The sequence below is a fragment of the Sarcophilus harrisii genome, chromosome 1 (genome assembly GCF_902635505.1).
Source record: "Sarcophilus harrisii chromosome 1, mSarHar1.11, whole genome shotgun sequence".
NCBI classification, from domain to species: Eukaryota; Metazoa; Chordata; class Mammalia; order Dasyuromorphia; family Dasyuridae; genus Sarcophilus; species Sarcophilus harrisii.
The window spans coordinates 381,035,984-381,053,653 of NC_045426.1; the positions used below are offsets into that span (position 1 = coordinate 381,035,984).

The 17,670-nt window shown below is 37.5% G+C and overlaps 1 protein-coding gene across 1 annotated transcript; it reads right to left on the bottom strand.

Annotated features, from left to right (window-relative positions):
• Window positions 1–6,463: 6,463 nt before the first annotated feature.
• Window positions 6,464–15,637, bottom strand: C1H18orf21 (chromosome 1 C18orf21 homolog). The gene is made up of 5 exons (XM_003759567.3): window positions 15,423–15,637; window positions 15,241–15,263; window positions 11,995–12,194; window positions 10,202–10,416; window positions 6,464–6,780 (listed from the first exon to the last, which is right to left on the bottom strand). The coding sequence occupies exons 1-5, from the start codon at window positions 15,497–15,499 to the stop codon at window positions 6,627–6,629; spliced, it is 669 nt and encodes a 222-aa protein (XP_003759615.1). The 5' UTR covers window positions 15,500–15,637; the 3' UTR covers window positions 6,464–6,626.
• Between the last annotated feature and the right edge of the window lie 2,033 nt (window positions 15,638–17,670).

Genomic DNA, 17,670 nt, shown 5'->3' on the forward strand with positions numbered 1-17,670 from the left:
ATCTTTTTTGAAGATACCCTAACAGGTATGGTAACTGCTTCAGCAAATAACTTTAAAAGGGAGGCAGCAATCTAATAAGGGTTAACTTGAAGGATGTTCTGCCTCTGAGCTCCCCTCAAAAATATTCTAGGGAAGAACAATAAGTACCCCAGTATTTGCTTTCTTTATTCCATGAAGAGTATCATACCTTCTAATACTCTTTCTTTCTTTTTAAAAATGCTCTTATTAACGTTTTAAAAAAAAATTTCCACATCATTAGTTTCCCCAAAGTGTCTCCCTCTGCTCCTCCCATAGAACCATCCTATATTACAAAGTGCTTTTTTATTTTTAGAAAAAAAATAATAAAAGAAGAAAAAGAAAAGGGGAAAATCAGCAAAACCAGAATAAATCTGAAAAAAAGAAGTGCATTGTGTGCAACACCTGTATTCCATTCATCTCTGCAAAGGAATGGAGGAGTATCTTCTCATATCTTTTCCTTCAAGCTATGCTTATTCTTAATAAGTTTGTAACATTGACTTTTGATTTTATTTTATGTTTATTCTTTCCATTTCTTAATTTGTTTATTTGATTTTTCAATCCTCTTCTTTTTAATCAGTTAAAAATAAAGGTTGATCAATTTTATTAGTCTTTTTTAATGAACAGCTTTAAATTTTATTAATCATATCATTTTTAATATCTCTCCTTTTGTGCTTACTTTATATTAATTTATTTGTTGATTTTCCAGTTTTTAAAATACGTATTCAATTGATTAATTCTCTTTTTCTATTTTGTTAATTATGTTTGTTGAGTATGATTTTTTTTCCCTGAAGATTGCTTTAGCTGCATCCTATTATTTTGTTATGCTGTCTCATCATTAACATTTTATTCCAATAACCTCTATTGTTTGTTCTTTAACCTATTCAATACTTAGAATTTTGTCATTGCCTTCATTTTGGTTTGTATCTTTCGTTTGTGGTCCCTAAATCAATGGCTTTAATTATTATATCAACAAAAACTTTACTTACTATTTCTGCCTTTTTTGCATTTGTTTAAAATATCTCTGTGCTGTGGTCAGTTTTTATAAAAGTGCCATATGGTACTTAAAAATATGAACATTCTGGGGCAGCTAGTTGGTGTAGTGGATAGGGGACCAGCCCTGAAGTCAGGAGGACCTGAGTTCAAATGTGACATCAGGCACTTAACACTTCCTAGCTGTGTGACCCTGGGCAAGTCACTTAACCTCAATTGCCTCAGGGGAAAAAAAAAAAAAAAGAACATTTTGATACTAGCTGTGTGACTTTGGGCAAATTACTTAACCCCAAATGCCTTGCCAAAAAAACAAAATATGAACATCCTTTTGCAATTCCATTTAGGAGATGCCATAAGTTTTTTAGCTCTAGTTTTTCCAACAATTTGTTCAGTTCCATATTTCCTCATTTGTTTATCTTTGCTAGACTCATCCAAAACTGAAAGTGGGATAAACTGTTCCATCACTATTGGTGATATCTTTTTATAGCTCAATTAATAGAGCTATAATTTTCTTTATAAATGTGGGTGTTAAGCTATTTTGAACACACATATTTATTTCTGACATTGATTTGCTGTTCATGGTTCCTTTCAGCATAATATAGTTTGTTTCCTTGCTTATCCTTTTTATTTTTTTAGTGTTTTTGTTTTGTCAGAAAGCTTGATTAAACTTCTGTTTTTGCAGATTCACATGATGCACAGTAAATTTTTTCCATTCCCTCTTTCATATGATGCACAGTAAATTTTTTCCATTCCCTCAATTTTATTTTGCATATAACTTTGTTTTTTAAATGTATTTTTCCCCCTGAGGCAATTGGGGTTAAGTGATTTTCCCAGGGTCACACAGCTAGGAAGTGTTAAGTGTCTGAGACCAGATTGGAACTCCTGACTTCAGGGCTGGTGCTCTATCCACTGTGTCACCTAGCTACCCCTTAAATATATTTCTTATAAAGCAATAGATTGTAGGATTTTGTTTTGTTATCCAACCTATCATTCCTTTTGTTTTACTGGATTATTTAATCCATTCTCATTTAAAGTTATGAGTTAGGTTTATAGTTTTATCTGTCTCTAATATTATTTTTCAAGTTATAATTTTTCCCTCTTTTACTATAAATACAATGTCTTTTTAGTTACTTTACCTTACTATTTTTTTAAAAGACTGCTCCCTGGCTTTCTATCTCACTCTCATATTTGTTACCCCTTTCACTTTGGAATTTTTACTTATTAATCCCTTCTTTCTTGCTTTTATCTGGTTATTTAATTCTTCTCTTCTTTTTCTCCTCTCCGTTCCTCTTTAACTAGTCCTATTCATTGTTGGTGGTGTTTTTAAATTTCATCCCATCACCCTCTTTTCAGAAAGGATTTCTCTCAACTTCTTCATTATCCATCCTCTCTTGTCTACTCTAGATCCTCATTGCCTAGCTCCTGATCCTTATTATTATGTAGTCCTCTATTTTCTGGATTCCTCATGAGATTAAAACTTCTGAGATACCCATGCTGGGTTCTCTCCTTCAGGCAATTTCTGGCAGTGATTTGTAGAGCTTGCCCCAAGGATTCCCCTCAGTCCTAGAAGAAAGTCACTTCCTACTGATGAGAGGATGCTGCTCTCCGGTAGCACCCCTTTGCCTGGTCTCTGATTATGAACCCCACTACTCTCCTTGGTAACTTTCTTTCACCATTTGCTCTAGGTCTACAGCCTCTTCCTCCCTCAAGTGCCCGCCATCCCTAGGAGTTCTCAGACACCACAGACCACACCCATGAAGCTCCCCATCTCCCTTCACAAAATACCACTTTTATCCCCTAAGAGCAATCACGAGTAGGACCTTCTCCCACGGCCACAGCAAGGTTTCCTTCCGTCTTCTTTTCTTCCTTTCCCCCTCTTCCTTACACACTCCCTAGCAGGGTCTCCCTGGTAGACCATCGAGTTCAACTTCTCATTGCTAGGCTGTCTGAGCAGATCACACACTCCTCTGCATTCTCCAGCTCCCCTCCCATATTATTCCCATATTCCCTTATTATAACGACTCCCACAAAGAACACTGATTCACCCATAGGCAAAGTGTTACAAGGTTTGGTCTCAAGTACCCTAGGTCTGTCTCCCTATTGTTATCTCCACCTGCTTTCTACTTTTACTTCTGTTCTTTTTATGTATATCTAGGAAGATCCTTACTGGTCTCTCTACTATCATTTTTTTACTTTTATTATCTTAATCCACTGGAGAAAAGATGGTGAACCACTCCAGTATCTTTGCCAAGAAAACCCCAATAGGATCATGAAGAATAGGACACAACTGAATAGGGCACTACTAATATTTCTCTGTAACCTATTGTCTTAGAGAGCTTGCATAGAACACCGAGACATTAAGTGATTTACCTTGCATCAGATAACTAGTATTTGTCTGAGTTGGAACTTGAACTCAGATCTTCCTGGCTTTGAGATGACTCTTTTCATGTTGGCTTCCATTAAGTTTATGATGAAAATTAATTTAAAAAATCTAACACAATTTATAAGGAGTTAATCCACAACTCTATAATATTCCAACAGTATAATTATGATTGTTATTTTTTTCAATATTCTTCATTTATTCATCTATTAGGTTTAATATATGTTCTTTAATAAAATTCTCATAACAACCATGAGGTTTGGGAGTCAGGTTTTATTTTTCCATTTTATAAATGAGAACACAAGTTCTCCATAAATATAGACTGGACTTTGTTTACTTTATATGTATTTCTCCCTTGGTAATCTCACGTGCTTCCCTGCATATCATTCATCTCTACAGAGATAAAATTCTCAGATCTATAGTCTAGTGCCAAGCACTCCAGACCTCCAAATCTTGTCAACTCTTTGCTGGGTATTTCCACCTGGATGACATCTAAAACAGCTCAAGCCCAAACAGAATGCACCGTCTTCCCCTCCTGCACTTACCTTTTCCCTCAAATGTCCAATTTCTGTAATGGCAGCACCGTTCTCTGAGGTTCATAATCTTAGGAAATATCCTCAACTCTTTCCTTTCCCTCATCTCACCCTCTCCATAACTGGTCAGTTACTGTCTTGTCCATTCTACCTCTCCATTTCATACCTGAGTACCCTATCATCACAATACAACTATTTTAATAGCGTCCTAATAACTCCTCCTGCTAGGTCTCTCCTCTGTCCACTCCATTTGTGACCCAACTGACAAAATAATATATTTCTAGGATGGGTCTGACCACCTTGACTTTGGCAAAAACCTTCAGTTACTCACTTCCTCCTAGACACAACATAAACTTTCTATTCAGAGATTTAGCTCCTTTCTCTCCCTCCTCCATCTATCCTTAAGAACTTATTACTTCCCTTCACATGTATTATATTTTATTTGGACTGACTGACTTGATGGTTTCTGAACTCCACAATTCCCAGCTCTGTACTCACACAGGCCACCATGGGACTGGAAGGTATGCCCTCATCTTTCTTGGACTCCTCATTTTTCCTTCCTGTATAAAGCCAAGTGCCCCATTTTTATGAGATTTTTATTGACCCAGTTAACACCCTTTTCCTCTTCAAATTACCTAGAAGTGATTTATACTAAATTTTATTTGTGTGCATTTAGCTTCCCCCACCATCTCAGGAGAATATAAATTGATTGTAGGGAAGGCCTTTAAAAAATCCCCAGGGACCAATATATAGAAGCCACTGATTTGCTTAGTGGGACTGAATGGAATGAAAGGCCTCAAGATTTTAAGCTACAAGAATTGTTTGCAAAAGTGTGGATGTTTACTTCGGAAAAGACTTGGTGGGGAGGGGAAAAGACAACTCACTTCTAATATTTTAAGGGTTACTATATAGGATTGCACTGATCTTGCTTGGTCATAGTGGGCATATCTAGAAGGTGAAAGCTGCAGAGATAGACTTAGATTTGTGGGGAAAAAATTCTCAACAATTTATATTGATCTCAAATTCAAATAGGATGCCTTTTCAGGTAATGGTTCTTGAGGTCTTTAAGTGAAAGCTGGATGAATTCTTGGGAAAATTGTAAGCAGATTCTTGCTCAGTCATTCATTGGGTCTTTTTAAGTCCCCTTCAATTGCTTTTTTGATGAAAAAAAACTTTATGTGATATATGGGATGATGCAATTTAACCACTCTAAGGCTGCTTCATAATAAAATATTGAAGTAGATCATTCAAAAAGTCTAAAAATCTATGATTTTATTCTTTGGTTTCATAGCTTTATCTCTGTGTATGTTATCAAATGGGATGAAGGCTAACTAAGATCCTATATTGCAGATTTTAAAAATTGAATGCAGGGTAGGGTCTGTTATTTCAGACTAATTAACTAAGGACATCATGGACAATCATGGAAAATAACTACCTGTATTTATCTCTAATTATCTTCTCCTGGATTTAACTTGACAAGCACAGATGGTAATACGTAGCTTGAGGAAGCTTCTGATGAAGGGATATACTCAGATCCTATAGGTACGACAACTTGTTAAAATACAAATGTTTCTAGGTCCTGGTATATCACACTCTGGGAAGTTATTCTTTGCTTTGCTTTCAGGGAAAATTGGAAAGAAAATTCTTCCATGATGTAGCCCTGCCTCCTTTGAGACCTTCTTGGAAACCAAAAGGTTGGGTCTATATAGCTTTGGTTGGCTCTGATGATCTGACCTCTGGTTTCAAGAAAGATTAAAGGGAAAGTTCAGTGATCATCTCTCCTGCCCTGTCCCAACTTCTGTAGCAAACATAATCCCAAAGTCAGGCTCCAGCATCACATTTTTATATTTATTTGAGTAATTACCTATAAGTTCCCATCTTATTTTGGAATTTCTTTTTTCTCCAAGGGGGAAGAAAAATTGGCAAGCATGATAAACTTATCTCCAACTGTGGAAGTCTTCACAATTTACTCCCAATTAGAATCTACTGCCGCATTTCCCATCTCCAGAGTAAGAGAAACAGCCATCTCGGCCTTAAAAGATAGGTGCAAATTAATTTCTCAAAATTGTGAGAATTTGACTGTGGGCAAAGCCAATCTTAGGAAAGCTTTGAAAAGCTATTAATTCCTGATCTAGAAAAAGTTTTGAATTTTAAAAATAAAGAGGTTCTGAACTATAAAAATATAATAGCAAGCAGCATACAATTGAAAGCAGCTTGATCATTTAAATATCCTAAGAAACCTTCAGTACTATTTTAGCTTAGGACAAATAAAAAATTAGAAATTACCACATTATGTTATAAAATAATTTTTAGACTTGGAAATTAAATATAGCCCCAGAAATTAGAATATCTTCTTGTGATTACATCTCTCTCTTCAAAGAAAAATATGCAGCATATTTCTATCTTCAATCAGAAAAGAGATTACTCAAAGTTAACAAATACATTGGCATAGAGATTTTCAGTACAAACCACTGATGCAGGAGAAAGAGGAAAGATGAGTCTAATTCTTGGAAGAACTGCTTAAGAATAAATAGACACTTACTAATTTAAATAAACATTTATTAAATTCTTACTATGTGCCAGGCACTGCAGAAACACCAGTTACTAAGTACTGAAAAGGATGTGAAAGACAATTATTTGCTGCTGTGAGGACAAAGCAGGCCTCCCTCCTTCAACAACTGTTCCAGCGTCACCAAATTCACAGCTTAGAGGGAAGACAAGAAATTTCTGAAGTCCTTTGATGGGGTCTTTTGGCTTTCTTCACTATTAAGCATCATTTTCAGCTGAGACAAATGACGCTTCATTTTACTGAGACTTTTTGAGGCTGAATCAGGTGTTGATTGTCCAGATGTAGGTGTTCTGAAAAACAAAACAAAAAAATAAAGTGCAAATTAATATTGGTAAAAGATTAACAATTTATTTCTTTTTAAAAGTCTCTTTTCTGCTCAGTTTTAGAGCACGGCTAAAATGCCAAAGGTTTGTAGGTACTGGACTCTGAGATTTGTTATTCTTTAGCTTTCTATATGTAACAAACAAAACCTCATTCTTATTTAGGATGTCTTAGGTTTTAGAGAAGTTTTCAGCTTTCATACCTAAAAACTGCACTAAATGTTCTGGGGCACTCTGTACTTAGCATTCTAGCAATGATTATGTCAGGTACATATGCTGTCATCTTTATTTCACATGAAAATATTTTTCTTTCTTTTTTGTCTCAATAGTCTCAACTAATCAGGTGATCCTTACAGCTTCTCTAGGACACTTCAAAGAACTGGCTGGTGTCATGCTTCAGGTAGCATCTCCTCTAAAACTATGATGATGACAACCTTGAACACATACTGCTTCTCCTTCCCTGCTAAGGACCCTTTTAATTCCTACTGTGAAGGAATGTGACCAACATTAATTCCGAGTATGTGTCCATGATTTAATTTACACCATTCAGAATGTGTTCTGTGTGTGTTCCCATGCAAGGGTGCCTCTGGCATTTTCCTTGAGGCAGGTATGTGGCACTTTACCCCCTGCCATGGAGCTTATTCCTCCAGATGCGCTGTTTTTATAAATGCCTCTAGAACAGAGCAAACAGAACAATCTCAGAAGATATGTCGAAGGTATTAAGATATGACAAAAGAAAGGGAAGGAAATGGGCACTTAAACAGCAAGAATTATGCCAGACAATGGACTAAATATTTTTGCAAATATCTGATTTACTCCTCATGACAGCCCTGTGAGGTAAGTATTAACACTGTCCCCATTTTACAGTTGAAGGAATAGGCAAAGAGATTAATTGATTTGCCCAGGGTCACACAGCTTGTTTCTGAGGCTAGATTTCAACTGAAGCTTAGGTCCACTCCTAGGTCCTTGGTACCACCCCTGCTGTCTGATGTAATGGGTAGGGTTTTTAATTGTAGGGTAGGAATCAGGGAAAGTTTTTACAACAAAAAAGGTACATGAGTTAGGCATAGTAAATAGATCTGCAGTCTTATCAATGTGAATATTCCTCACTAATACAGATCACAATTCATCTGTGCCTGCCCATCCTGTAAGACTTTTGTCCATGTCCTTCCCTAAGTTCCCAAGATGGAGTCCACCCCACTTACTGGAACATTTCTCAAGTTCTGTAAATATAGCAATGATGCTAATGGAACATGAAATTATGGAACTTAGTAAGTGAAGAATGGGTGAAGGACACATTCTCAAGTATAGGATCATATGTCTAGAGCTGTAAGGGCACTCAAGAGACCATATATTCTAACCCTCTCATTTTATTTATGAGGAAACTGAAGCTCAGCAGTTGTAACTTTAGAGCTTGAGTCTAACCCACTAAGCCCCACTACCCACTGTAGTGTAGGCAAAGAGGAAAAGGGCTCAGGAGTAGCAAACAATTTAGGTCGACTGGTGAGTAAAATATCCCAAAGGCAATGGTGTGAACTAAGGTTGGAAGACAAGTTTTAAGCTTGCCTGTTGAAAGCTTTTCATGCAACAGTCCCTTTCAAATGAAGAGCACTTTGCAAATGTTTGTTGAATAGGTATTTAAAAAGGAACCTAGACTTTTATTAGTTAGATCTATGTTATCTACAATGAGGATGTTAGACAAAAAGAGTCCTTGGTTCTGGGAATCAAGATGGTGGACAAAGCAATGAATGGCTGTAAATCTTCCATATTCAACTCTGGGCAACCATAAAAGAGTGCTTCAAAACAGGTCCTAGAACAGCAGAATCAGCAAGGAGATGGGGTAAAACAACCTTTTAGCCCAGGAAACTTGGAAGGTCAGCAGAAGGGGTCCATATCACTTGAATAAAGGGGGAGCACATTCCACAACAGGAGGCTTCCCAATAAACTGACAACAAGCTCTGTCTCATCAAACCAGCAGGATATCCTGAGCCCCAGTGTGGTGGAGGGGTGAATGCCAATACATGGGGAGCCTCCATGTGCCCTGGCTCATGGCCAGCCTCCAGGAGCCAGATCATCACATGCTTTAATACAACCTGAGGAAACACCGAAACACCCCTTGTGGCCTCAGCATGTATCAGATACCACTACTAGGAGCCCAGTTCAGCACCAGGAAAGCTGTAGAGCCCTAGAGCTTCTAGCAGCATCAGTCACCACATACCCAATACTCCCTAAACACAGCACCCAGATACTAGGTTCTCCCATGGGCCTCGGCAACATCATTGCAGTACCAGGTAAACAGCCAGAGCCTGTTGCTTCTGGCATAAAAAGCCGAAGACAGTGTCTTTCTAACCTGGGGCAGAGAGATCAAATTTAAAAGAAAGAAAAAGGTAAAAAAACAAAAAACAAAACAACAACAACAAAAATATAAAAGACCAAGACACAAACTCAGAAGAGGGCAATAGTCAAAACACCTAAGAGCAAAATCTCAAAGAAAAACAGGAAGTGGTCTCAAGCCAAGAAAAACTCATGGAAGAGATTAAAAGGAATTTAACAATCATATAAAAGAAGTAGAAGAAAAATTAGGAAAATTAATGAGAGTGATGTAAGAAAATTAGGAAAAAAAGAGTCAACAGCTTGGAAAACTGCTTAAAAAGTAGAACTGGCCAAATGGAAAAGGAGTTACAAAAATCCACTGAGGAAAATGACTTCTTAAAGAGTAAAACTGGCCAAAGGGAAAAGAAAGTACAAAAGTTAACTGAAGAAAACAATATCTTAAAAGTTATAATTGGACAGTGGAAGCTAAGGATATGAGACATCAAGAATCAAACAAATTCAAAAAACTGAAAAAATATAAAACACCTCACAGGAAAAACAAGTGACCTGTAAAACAGAACCAGGAAAGACAATATCAGAAATCACTGGACTACCTGAAAGTCACAATCAAGCATCTTTCAAGAAATTATCAAGGAAAACTGCCCTGATATATTAAAAGCAGAGGGCAAAACAATACTGAAAGAATCCATGGATCACCTCAAGAAAGAGACCACAGAACAAAATTATGTTACTCTAATTCTCATTAAAATCAAATGAGTTTAGGGTCTGAACATGTTTTATGCTATTACTCATTTCAACCTACAGTGCAGAGGGAGTTATGTTTTAATTTGTTTCTCAGTTTTGAAAACAATCAACATAAAAAAATTTCAACGTTGTGTGTGTAAATGAAGATAGTCCAAGAGCCTTGATTATTTCTGCTCAAAAGAATACCTTCTTCCATTTTCCCTTTTATAAAAGCTGAAGATTAAGATTTCTTTGAGAAGCCTTGTGAGACCAAGCTATCCGTACAGTCTATTATGATATTTAATATGGCACTTAAAATAAAGTTATCAGATACCTGAAAATTAATGCTGGACTATTGTTTTGGGAGCCAGGTTTATTACTACTGAAGGATTTCTTCTTTTTCTTTGTAGATCCTGAAGATTTGATATCTGGTGTCTTCAGGACAGACTGGATCTTGGGAGTGCTAAGATTATTTTTCATTTCTGCCAGAAAGCTTCTGCTTTTACCATCATACTTCACTGTTTTGTTGCATGCTTTGCAGGTAACCAACTACAAAGAAAAAAAGATACATAAAATCTGTTATGTATAAATTGAGTCTCAGTTTACTTGTATATATTTAAAATAAAAGGGATAGACCAGACAATGACCTCCAATTAAAACAATTTAACTCCTGTCTTCTATATATTGGTTTTTTAGAATGTAGCTGGCATGATAGACATATTAATTTCAAATGATCCCTTTGTTAAAGTACTATATATATTCTCTCAATTCGATCCTCTAAATTAAGGATGTGCTTTATTAATAGTTCTCAGAAAAAAAAGAGAGTCATATTAGGCTTCTTAATTTCACTTTCAAAGTATTACAACAACCATTTTTGGATTACATTTGGGTAAAAACAAAATAAGAAAATAGAATCAAAATCTACCTTAAGGGATAGGGAACTCCTATTACTAAGATTCTTTACAACCTAGAGTCAGAAAAGTACCTCGAACACTGGGAAGTTAAGTAACTTACACATGTTGGATGGAAATGGTGACTCAGGTTTTCCTGATCCTGAGTCCAGAACTCAGCCTCTCTGTCATCATAATGCTTTTCAAAATCTACCTTGTCAGCTATTTTTTTCCTCTACATAACTTATTCTTTCTTCATTTTTAGGCAAGAAAATCTTCTATGATTCTGTCAACACCATTTTAAAAGACAAAGAAATAACATTCCAAAGATCTGAAACTATAACACTCTCTTAACTGTTGTCACTATTGTTTCCTTCTGTTCAGTTTTATAATTTTCAATAGAAATTCTGAAATCAGGTCTACTATATAACTTGTCCTTTGGCAAAGACAGGACATTGTATTACATGCCTAGATAAATTTTGAAAATTGTTCGCTAAAGGATTTGAGCCTTTATGATACATGGGACTTGAAGACTTGCCATAAAATAAGTGCCAGAGTTTAAAATTTTCTGATGATATAAATACATCCACTTATAAAAAATAAGCACACTGCATTTATTGCACTCCAGGTACCTAACTACTGTGGCTATTATTAGACTTTGTTATATCTCTTACCTTTTATATAGGTAGCTCTCTACTAAATAAAAAAATCATTAAGTTGAGGAAAGAAATGTCAAAACAAGCTTATCTATTTATTCCTGTTTTATGGCCAAAAGGTATCAGGCATAACAGAAATAAAAATAAAGAAAAACTCAAGGACTTATATACTATACACAGAAAATGGAAGACAACTTGAAAAATAAATTAAGAATTAGAATGAATTGAACAAATGTGAAAAGAACTACACTTTAATTCTGGGAATGATTTTGTTGTTATATTTTAAATTTGTTTTTTATTGCTTGCAATATATTTTTATTGCTTAACTTTAGACAATCATGATTTTTAAAAATACCCTGGATAAATGAGAATGATTGAGGGTTTTTTTTTGTCTGAACTTCATTTTTAAAAACACCTAAACCTTAAAACATAATTCTGATATTTCAGGTCATGTTAGTCTTAGGAAAAAAACATTTTTTTGTCTTCAATAATTTAACAATCACAATAAAAGTAAGCCTAAATAAAAAGATTCTTGCAAAAAAAAGATACTTTTTAGTCATATACTCAGATAAAAATCTTACCAGAATACTTTTAGAGTCCCAGTACTTTTTAAGAATCTTTGTTTCTTTAAAAGTGAGTCTACAATTTTTTGATTCTCGAGTAAGAAGTTTCTTTACTTTTGGTGTTAATTTTGGCTTGGGCTTGAGGCGAACTCTGTATCTATCCAGCACCAGAAACTGGTAACAATATGGACACTGGCCTTCTGAAACCGTCTTTTCATCTATAATTTGGGGGGAAAAAAAAAAAAAAAAGCAGGTTATAACTCTTAGCTAAAATCAAACTTAATTTCAACATACTTCTCCTTTTTTGCTGAGGCAATGAGGGTTAAGTGACTTGTCCAGGGTCATACAGCCAGGAAGTGTTGTGTCTTGAGGTCAAATTTGAACTCAGATCCTCCTGACTTCAGGCTGATGCTCTATCCACTACAGCCACCTAGCTGCCACTAACATAATACTTCTTAAAGAATTTTTATCAAAATGAGGAACATGAACAAATGTATTCAAACAAAAAATATTTATGTGAGGCTTATAAAGAACTATAGGTATAAGTGCCCTATAAACAAATGCAATAAATGAAAATACTACTTTAAAAAAATGGAGGATGACAAAGTGGAAAAACAAGATGACTCTATATGTGTTTCAGTAATGTATATGAAATGCCTCATTTTCATAATTTTGTTTATAAAGATTTGTGCTTTAAAGTCATCCTTCACACCTAAGTCATATCCCCTTATTTTATAGTTGACAAATCTGAGACAGAGATTTGCTCAATATCATACATGTATTAAGTATTAGATCAAAGATATAATACTAGATTATGACTTGAAATTCTACATTTCTAGTTTTTTTTTTTTTACCCTACTATACCACTGATGCCTCATTTGTTCTATAGTCTGATTTTACTTTAAAGAAAAGCCCTCTGGAAAACAATTTCCATCCTGGAGGGTGCTCTTATTCAGGTTTGATAACATTTATGAAAACTGGTTATCTTCAGAAGATAGATTACTTCAAAAAGGAAAATTCAACTAGACTAAAAAACTGATTTTTCATTTTTCAAGTGTTCCTGGGTCTTCTTTCTTGCTACATACTGGCAAGTTCAAAAAATTCAAATTAATTTGAACAGTAAGAAAGCAAATTACTAGCTTAAAAATACTATTTAAGGTAGGTTCTTATTTTTAAAAAACTGATAGTACAAATATAAATGTGGCCAAAAAATATACCAATGATTTCCCTTAAATAAATAGCTGTCTTAATTACATTTAAAACATACTTTAAAAACCAATCCATGAAAGCATTCCTCATTTCCTCAAGCTTTAAATATTCCTGACCTTCTTCAAACTTTAATATTTTAGTCCACATCTTTCTTCTGCACTTCACTTGTGATATACTAGTGAACTGCACATTTCTTAACTCCTATTAAACGGAAAGCTTTTTAAAATCAAGTATCTTATTTATCTTTATTATCTCCCTTAGGACCAAAGATACTTCACAATGCATATTAAATGTTTTTTGAATTGAAATTTGTAAAACTCTTATTTGCTAAATAAATGCATGACTTATGTGTCTGAAATCCTTTGGTTTTGGGTTCCAGTTCTGATTCTGTCACATACTGGACATATGACCACAGACAGGCAAGTGTTTTAACCTCTTCTTGCCCCAGAAAACCCTCTAAATTTTTAAGTGGGAGAACACTTGCCTATTTTAACAACTAACATTTAAATAGAGCTTACCAGGTATTGTACTAAATTACAATTATTATCTCCTTTCATCCTTACAACAACCCTGGGAGGTATATATTACTATCGTCTCCACTTTATGGATGAAGAAACTGAAGCAGACAGAGGTTGGCTTGACCAGGGTCACATAACCACCAAGTTTTTTTCTTCTGGATTTGAATTCAGCTCTTCCAGACTTCAGGGCCAAGGTGGTTCCTATGACCTCAGTTCTACTGAGGTAGGAGGACATAAAGTATGTCCCTGGAATTAGGATGCAGAGAATGACAGACGGGATAGAGAAAAGGAGTGGGGGAGAGGACAGTGCACCCCTGGCAAAAGGTCCATGTACCTCTTCTAAAAAAGTATTTCAAGATTAGGTTGCTCTTGGGGGGAGAGGGGGAATAACTGGCCTTAGTGGCAGGGAGGTGTTAGAAGGAAGAGGGAGCATCCTTTCAGTGACTAATCCTAGGTCAGGAAGACTTACTCTTCCCATGACCATGGCTTTCCTTGTACTGGCCTGTGACTTCTCCCAGCTCACAACCATCACCTGGGGCGGCCTTGTATGCTAAGGAGAGTCGGGGGTTTAGTGCTCACAGTTGGCTTGTGCTCCTGCCACAAGGGAAAGAGCAAGTATTGCAGAAGAGTGTGAGCTGGAGAGGGGTGGTGGCCCAGAAGGGACCTAATTCCAAAGGACAAAGAGAAACCTCGTTTTTTCCTGCCCTGCTCTTTCCCAGCAGGTAGGTTCAGAAACTCACATTCTAATCCTGAATATAGGGCTACTGACAGAGCAAGGGGAGGGATGAACCCGAGGGAACAGGGCTGGGGGAGAAAGACTTTCTGGGAATGAGCTCTCTCCCCTGTTTCAGTTTAAGCAAGTCCCACACAGACCGAGCAGGGCTGGAAGAGAGTGCGCAGGAAGAGGCAGCGGCCCCCAGGGCCATTTCTTGCCGTATTTAACATCAGAGGGAGATGCCATTCGGTGACACCCTACCCTGTCAGGGTAATAGGGCTACAAAGAGGAAAGCACCAGCTCACAGAGCCCGGGAGCGGTAGTGTTAGTGGGGGAGGGGAGGAGGAGAGTAGGGCAGGGAGGACAAAGGATGTAGGGGCGCCCAGGCACCCAAACCCCGTGCCGTCTGGGAGTGCCGGCTCCTCCCAGGCTAGAGAGAAGCCGCTGGAACTCGGGGAGCACGGAGACAAGCCCTCAGAGAACATCCCCGTTTCTAAATGTCGCTAAGAGAAACAAAGCCGCAGGGAGTATTCCAGGCCCCCCACGGAGCCTGCCGAGGAAAACGCCCACGAGCCAGGGCACCGCCCGGCTGCCTGCCCACTGACTTTGATAACAACATCCCTGAGCTTCACTCCCGGCGTCCGGAAGGACGGAGGCGACACCCGCCTCACGCTGCCGCCTTTACTGGGCTATCTGGCCCATAACCGCCGGAGCGCGCCGCATACAAAGCGGCCGACTCTCCCGCTGCTTCCCCTCGCCAGAGAAGCAGAGCTAACTCATACACACAAACCCCCCTCCCCGAGTATTCTCCTACATACTCACCCTGGGAGGAGTGGTACAGCCAGCTTTGTAAAGAGAAAAAAAAAGTTAGGTTATTGAATGGAACTGAAGTAAGACTACGGGGAGCCACGCCCCCCGCGTCACCGCGCACGCTCCCGGCCCGCCCACCGAGACATCCGGGGACCCCTTCTTCCCCTTCGCCCGGAGGTCTCGTTTTCTCTTACAGGAGATACCGAGCCTGGCCCGGACAGGTCTCCATCAGCTTCTCAGCAGCCACCTTGAGGAAATTCTTCTTCTTCATGATTGCCGCCGCCACAGGACGCGAGCAAAACAAACCCCACGCTCGTCAGAGGGGAAACAGGAAATCCAATCTCCTTCTAGCGCTCACTTCCGGCTTGCGGCGGACGCCAACGACTACCGCCGGCGGAAAAGTTCCCGGGAAGAATGTGTGCGCAAGCGCACTCTCTGGCCGGAGACGCTCTCTGGCCGGAGACGCTTCTCTAGCTGCGCGTTAAGCCCCTCCCCTTTATCCCCGCCCCCTAGGAAGCCGCGGCTTCCTCTAACTCCTGGTACCCTGATTGAATTGTTGCGGGAAGCGTCCCAGGAGAGACGTACTTCCTCCTGGGGGAAGCGAGATTTCTATGCATTCGCGCAGACGCCTCGTTGTACCAAACACCGGGGGAGGAGAGGGTTTATTTTTGGAAGGAACCTTCTAAATCACCTAAATCGACCTCTTCATTTTACTAGTGAGAAACTTATGATCCTGAGAACTCTGATCTAGATCCAGTTCTTGTTCTTGTTCTTCTTTTCTTCTTCTTCTTCCTCCTTCTTCTTTCTCCTTTTTCTTTCTTTCTTTTCTTCTTTCTTCTTCCTCCTTTCTTTTTTTCTTTATTCTTTTTTCCTTTCTTTTCTTCTTCTTCTTCTTTCTCCTCCTCCTCCTCCTTCTCCTCCTCCTCCTCTTCCTCCTCCTCCTCCTCCTTCTCCTCCTTCTCCTCTTCCTCCTCCTCCTTCTCCTCCTTCTTCCTTTTCTTTTCTTCTACCTTCTTTTCCTTTTTCTTCTCTTTCTTTTCTTTCTTTTTTCTTTCTTTTCTTTCTTCTTTCTTTCTTTTTCTTTCTTCTTGCTTTCTTTCTTTTTCTTTTTTCTTTTCTTCTTCTTTCTTCTTCCTTCTTCTTTCTTCTTTTTCTTTCCTTTCTTCTTTCTTCTTCTTCTCCTCCTCCTCCTCCTCCTCCTTCTTCCTCTTCTTTTCTTCTACCTTCTTATTTTCCTTTTTCTTCTACCTTCTTTCTTCTTTTTCTTTCTTTTCTTCTTTCTTCTTCCTTTTTCTTTCTTCTTTCTTTCTTTCTTTTTCTTCTTTCTCTTTCTTTCTTTCTTCTTCTTTCTTCTTTCTTCTTCTTTTTCTTTTCTTCTTCTTTCTTCTTTCTTCTTCCTTCTTTCTTCTTTTTCTTTCTTTTCTTCTTTCTTCTTTTTCTTTTCTTCTTCTTTCTTCTTTCTTTCTTTTTTCTTCTTTTTCTTTCTTCTTCCTTCTTTCTTTCTTTTTTTCTTTCTTCTTCTTCTTCTATTTCTCCTCCTCCTCCTCCTTGTTTTTCCTCTTCTTTCTTCTTTTCTTTTCTTCTTCTAACTTCTTCTTTTCCTTTTTTCTTCTACCTTCTTTCTTCTTCCTTCTTCCTCTTCTTCTTCATCCTCCCCTCCTTTTCCTCCTCAAAATATAAAATAAAAATAAATAAGCCACATGAATGATATGATATAAGAATTCAGTAGAAATAAAGTACTCTAATCAAATATTGTGCTAAGTGCTGGGGATACAGAGAAAGGCAAAAGAAAACCTGTCTTCAATAGCTCTCAATCTAATAGAATTAGAATTAGGAATTAAGAATTAGGAAATACGAGAAGGAAAGTACTGTAATTAAGAATTCATAGGAAGGAGAAAGATTGTGGGAAGATGGCAGAATATGTCAGAAAATTCCAAGCTCTCCAGATTTCCCCCACAAACAAAACAAAACTGCCTTATAGACCATATAAATCAGTGAGAAAAAAAAGTTGGGGCAGAACAGGGTTCCTTTTGGGCCAACTTAAAAGATCCAAAGAAAGACCCCAGTGGGAAGTGTAAATACCTCCAGGCTAGCTCCTATGAAACAGCAAGTAGAGAGCCTTGGGACTCACTGGATTCTGAGGTAGCCTCAGCGCCATCCACAGAAACTGTCACTTCCTGGACAATGATCAAGAGTAGAATTTATTAGGAAAAAAAACAGGAATAGTAATTAATGATCTTAGACAAAATTAAACTTTAAAAAAGATTGAATCAAGAGAGAAATTTACCTTAAATGTCAGCCGTATTAATATTGTTTTATCTGTGTGTGTATATGAATATGCATATATGTGTGTAGGTATATGTGTATGTACATATAAATATAATCCATGCTTAACTACAGCCTGCTTGGGGTAGATGGAAAGAAGAAAGGGGAAAAAAATAA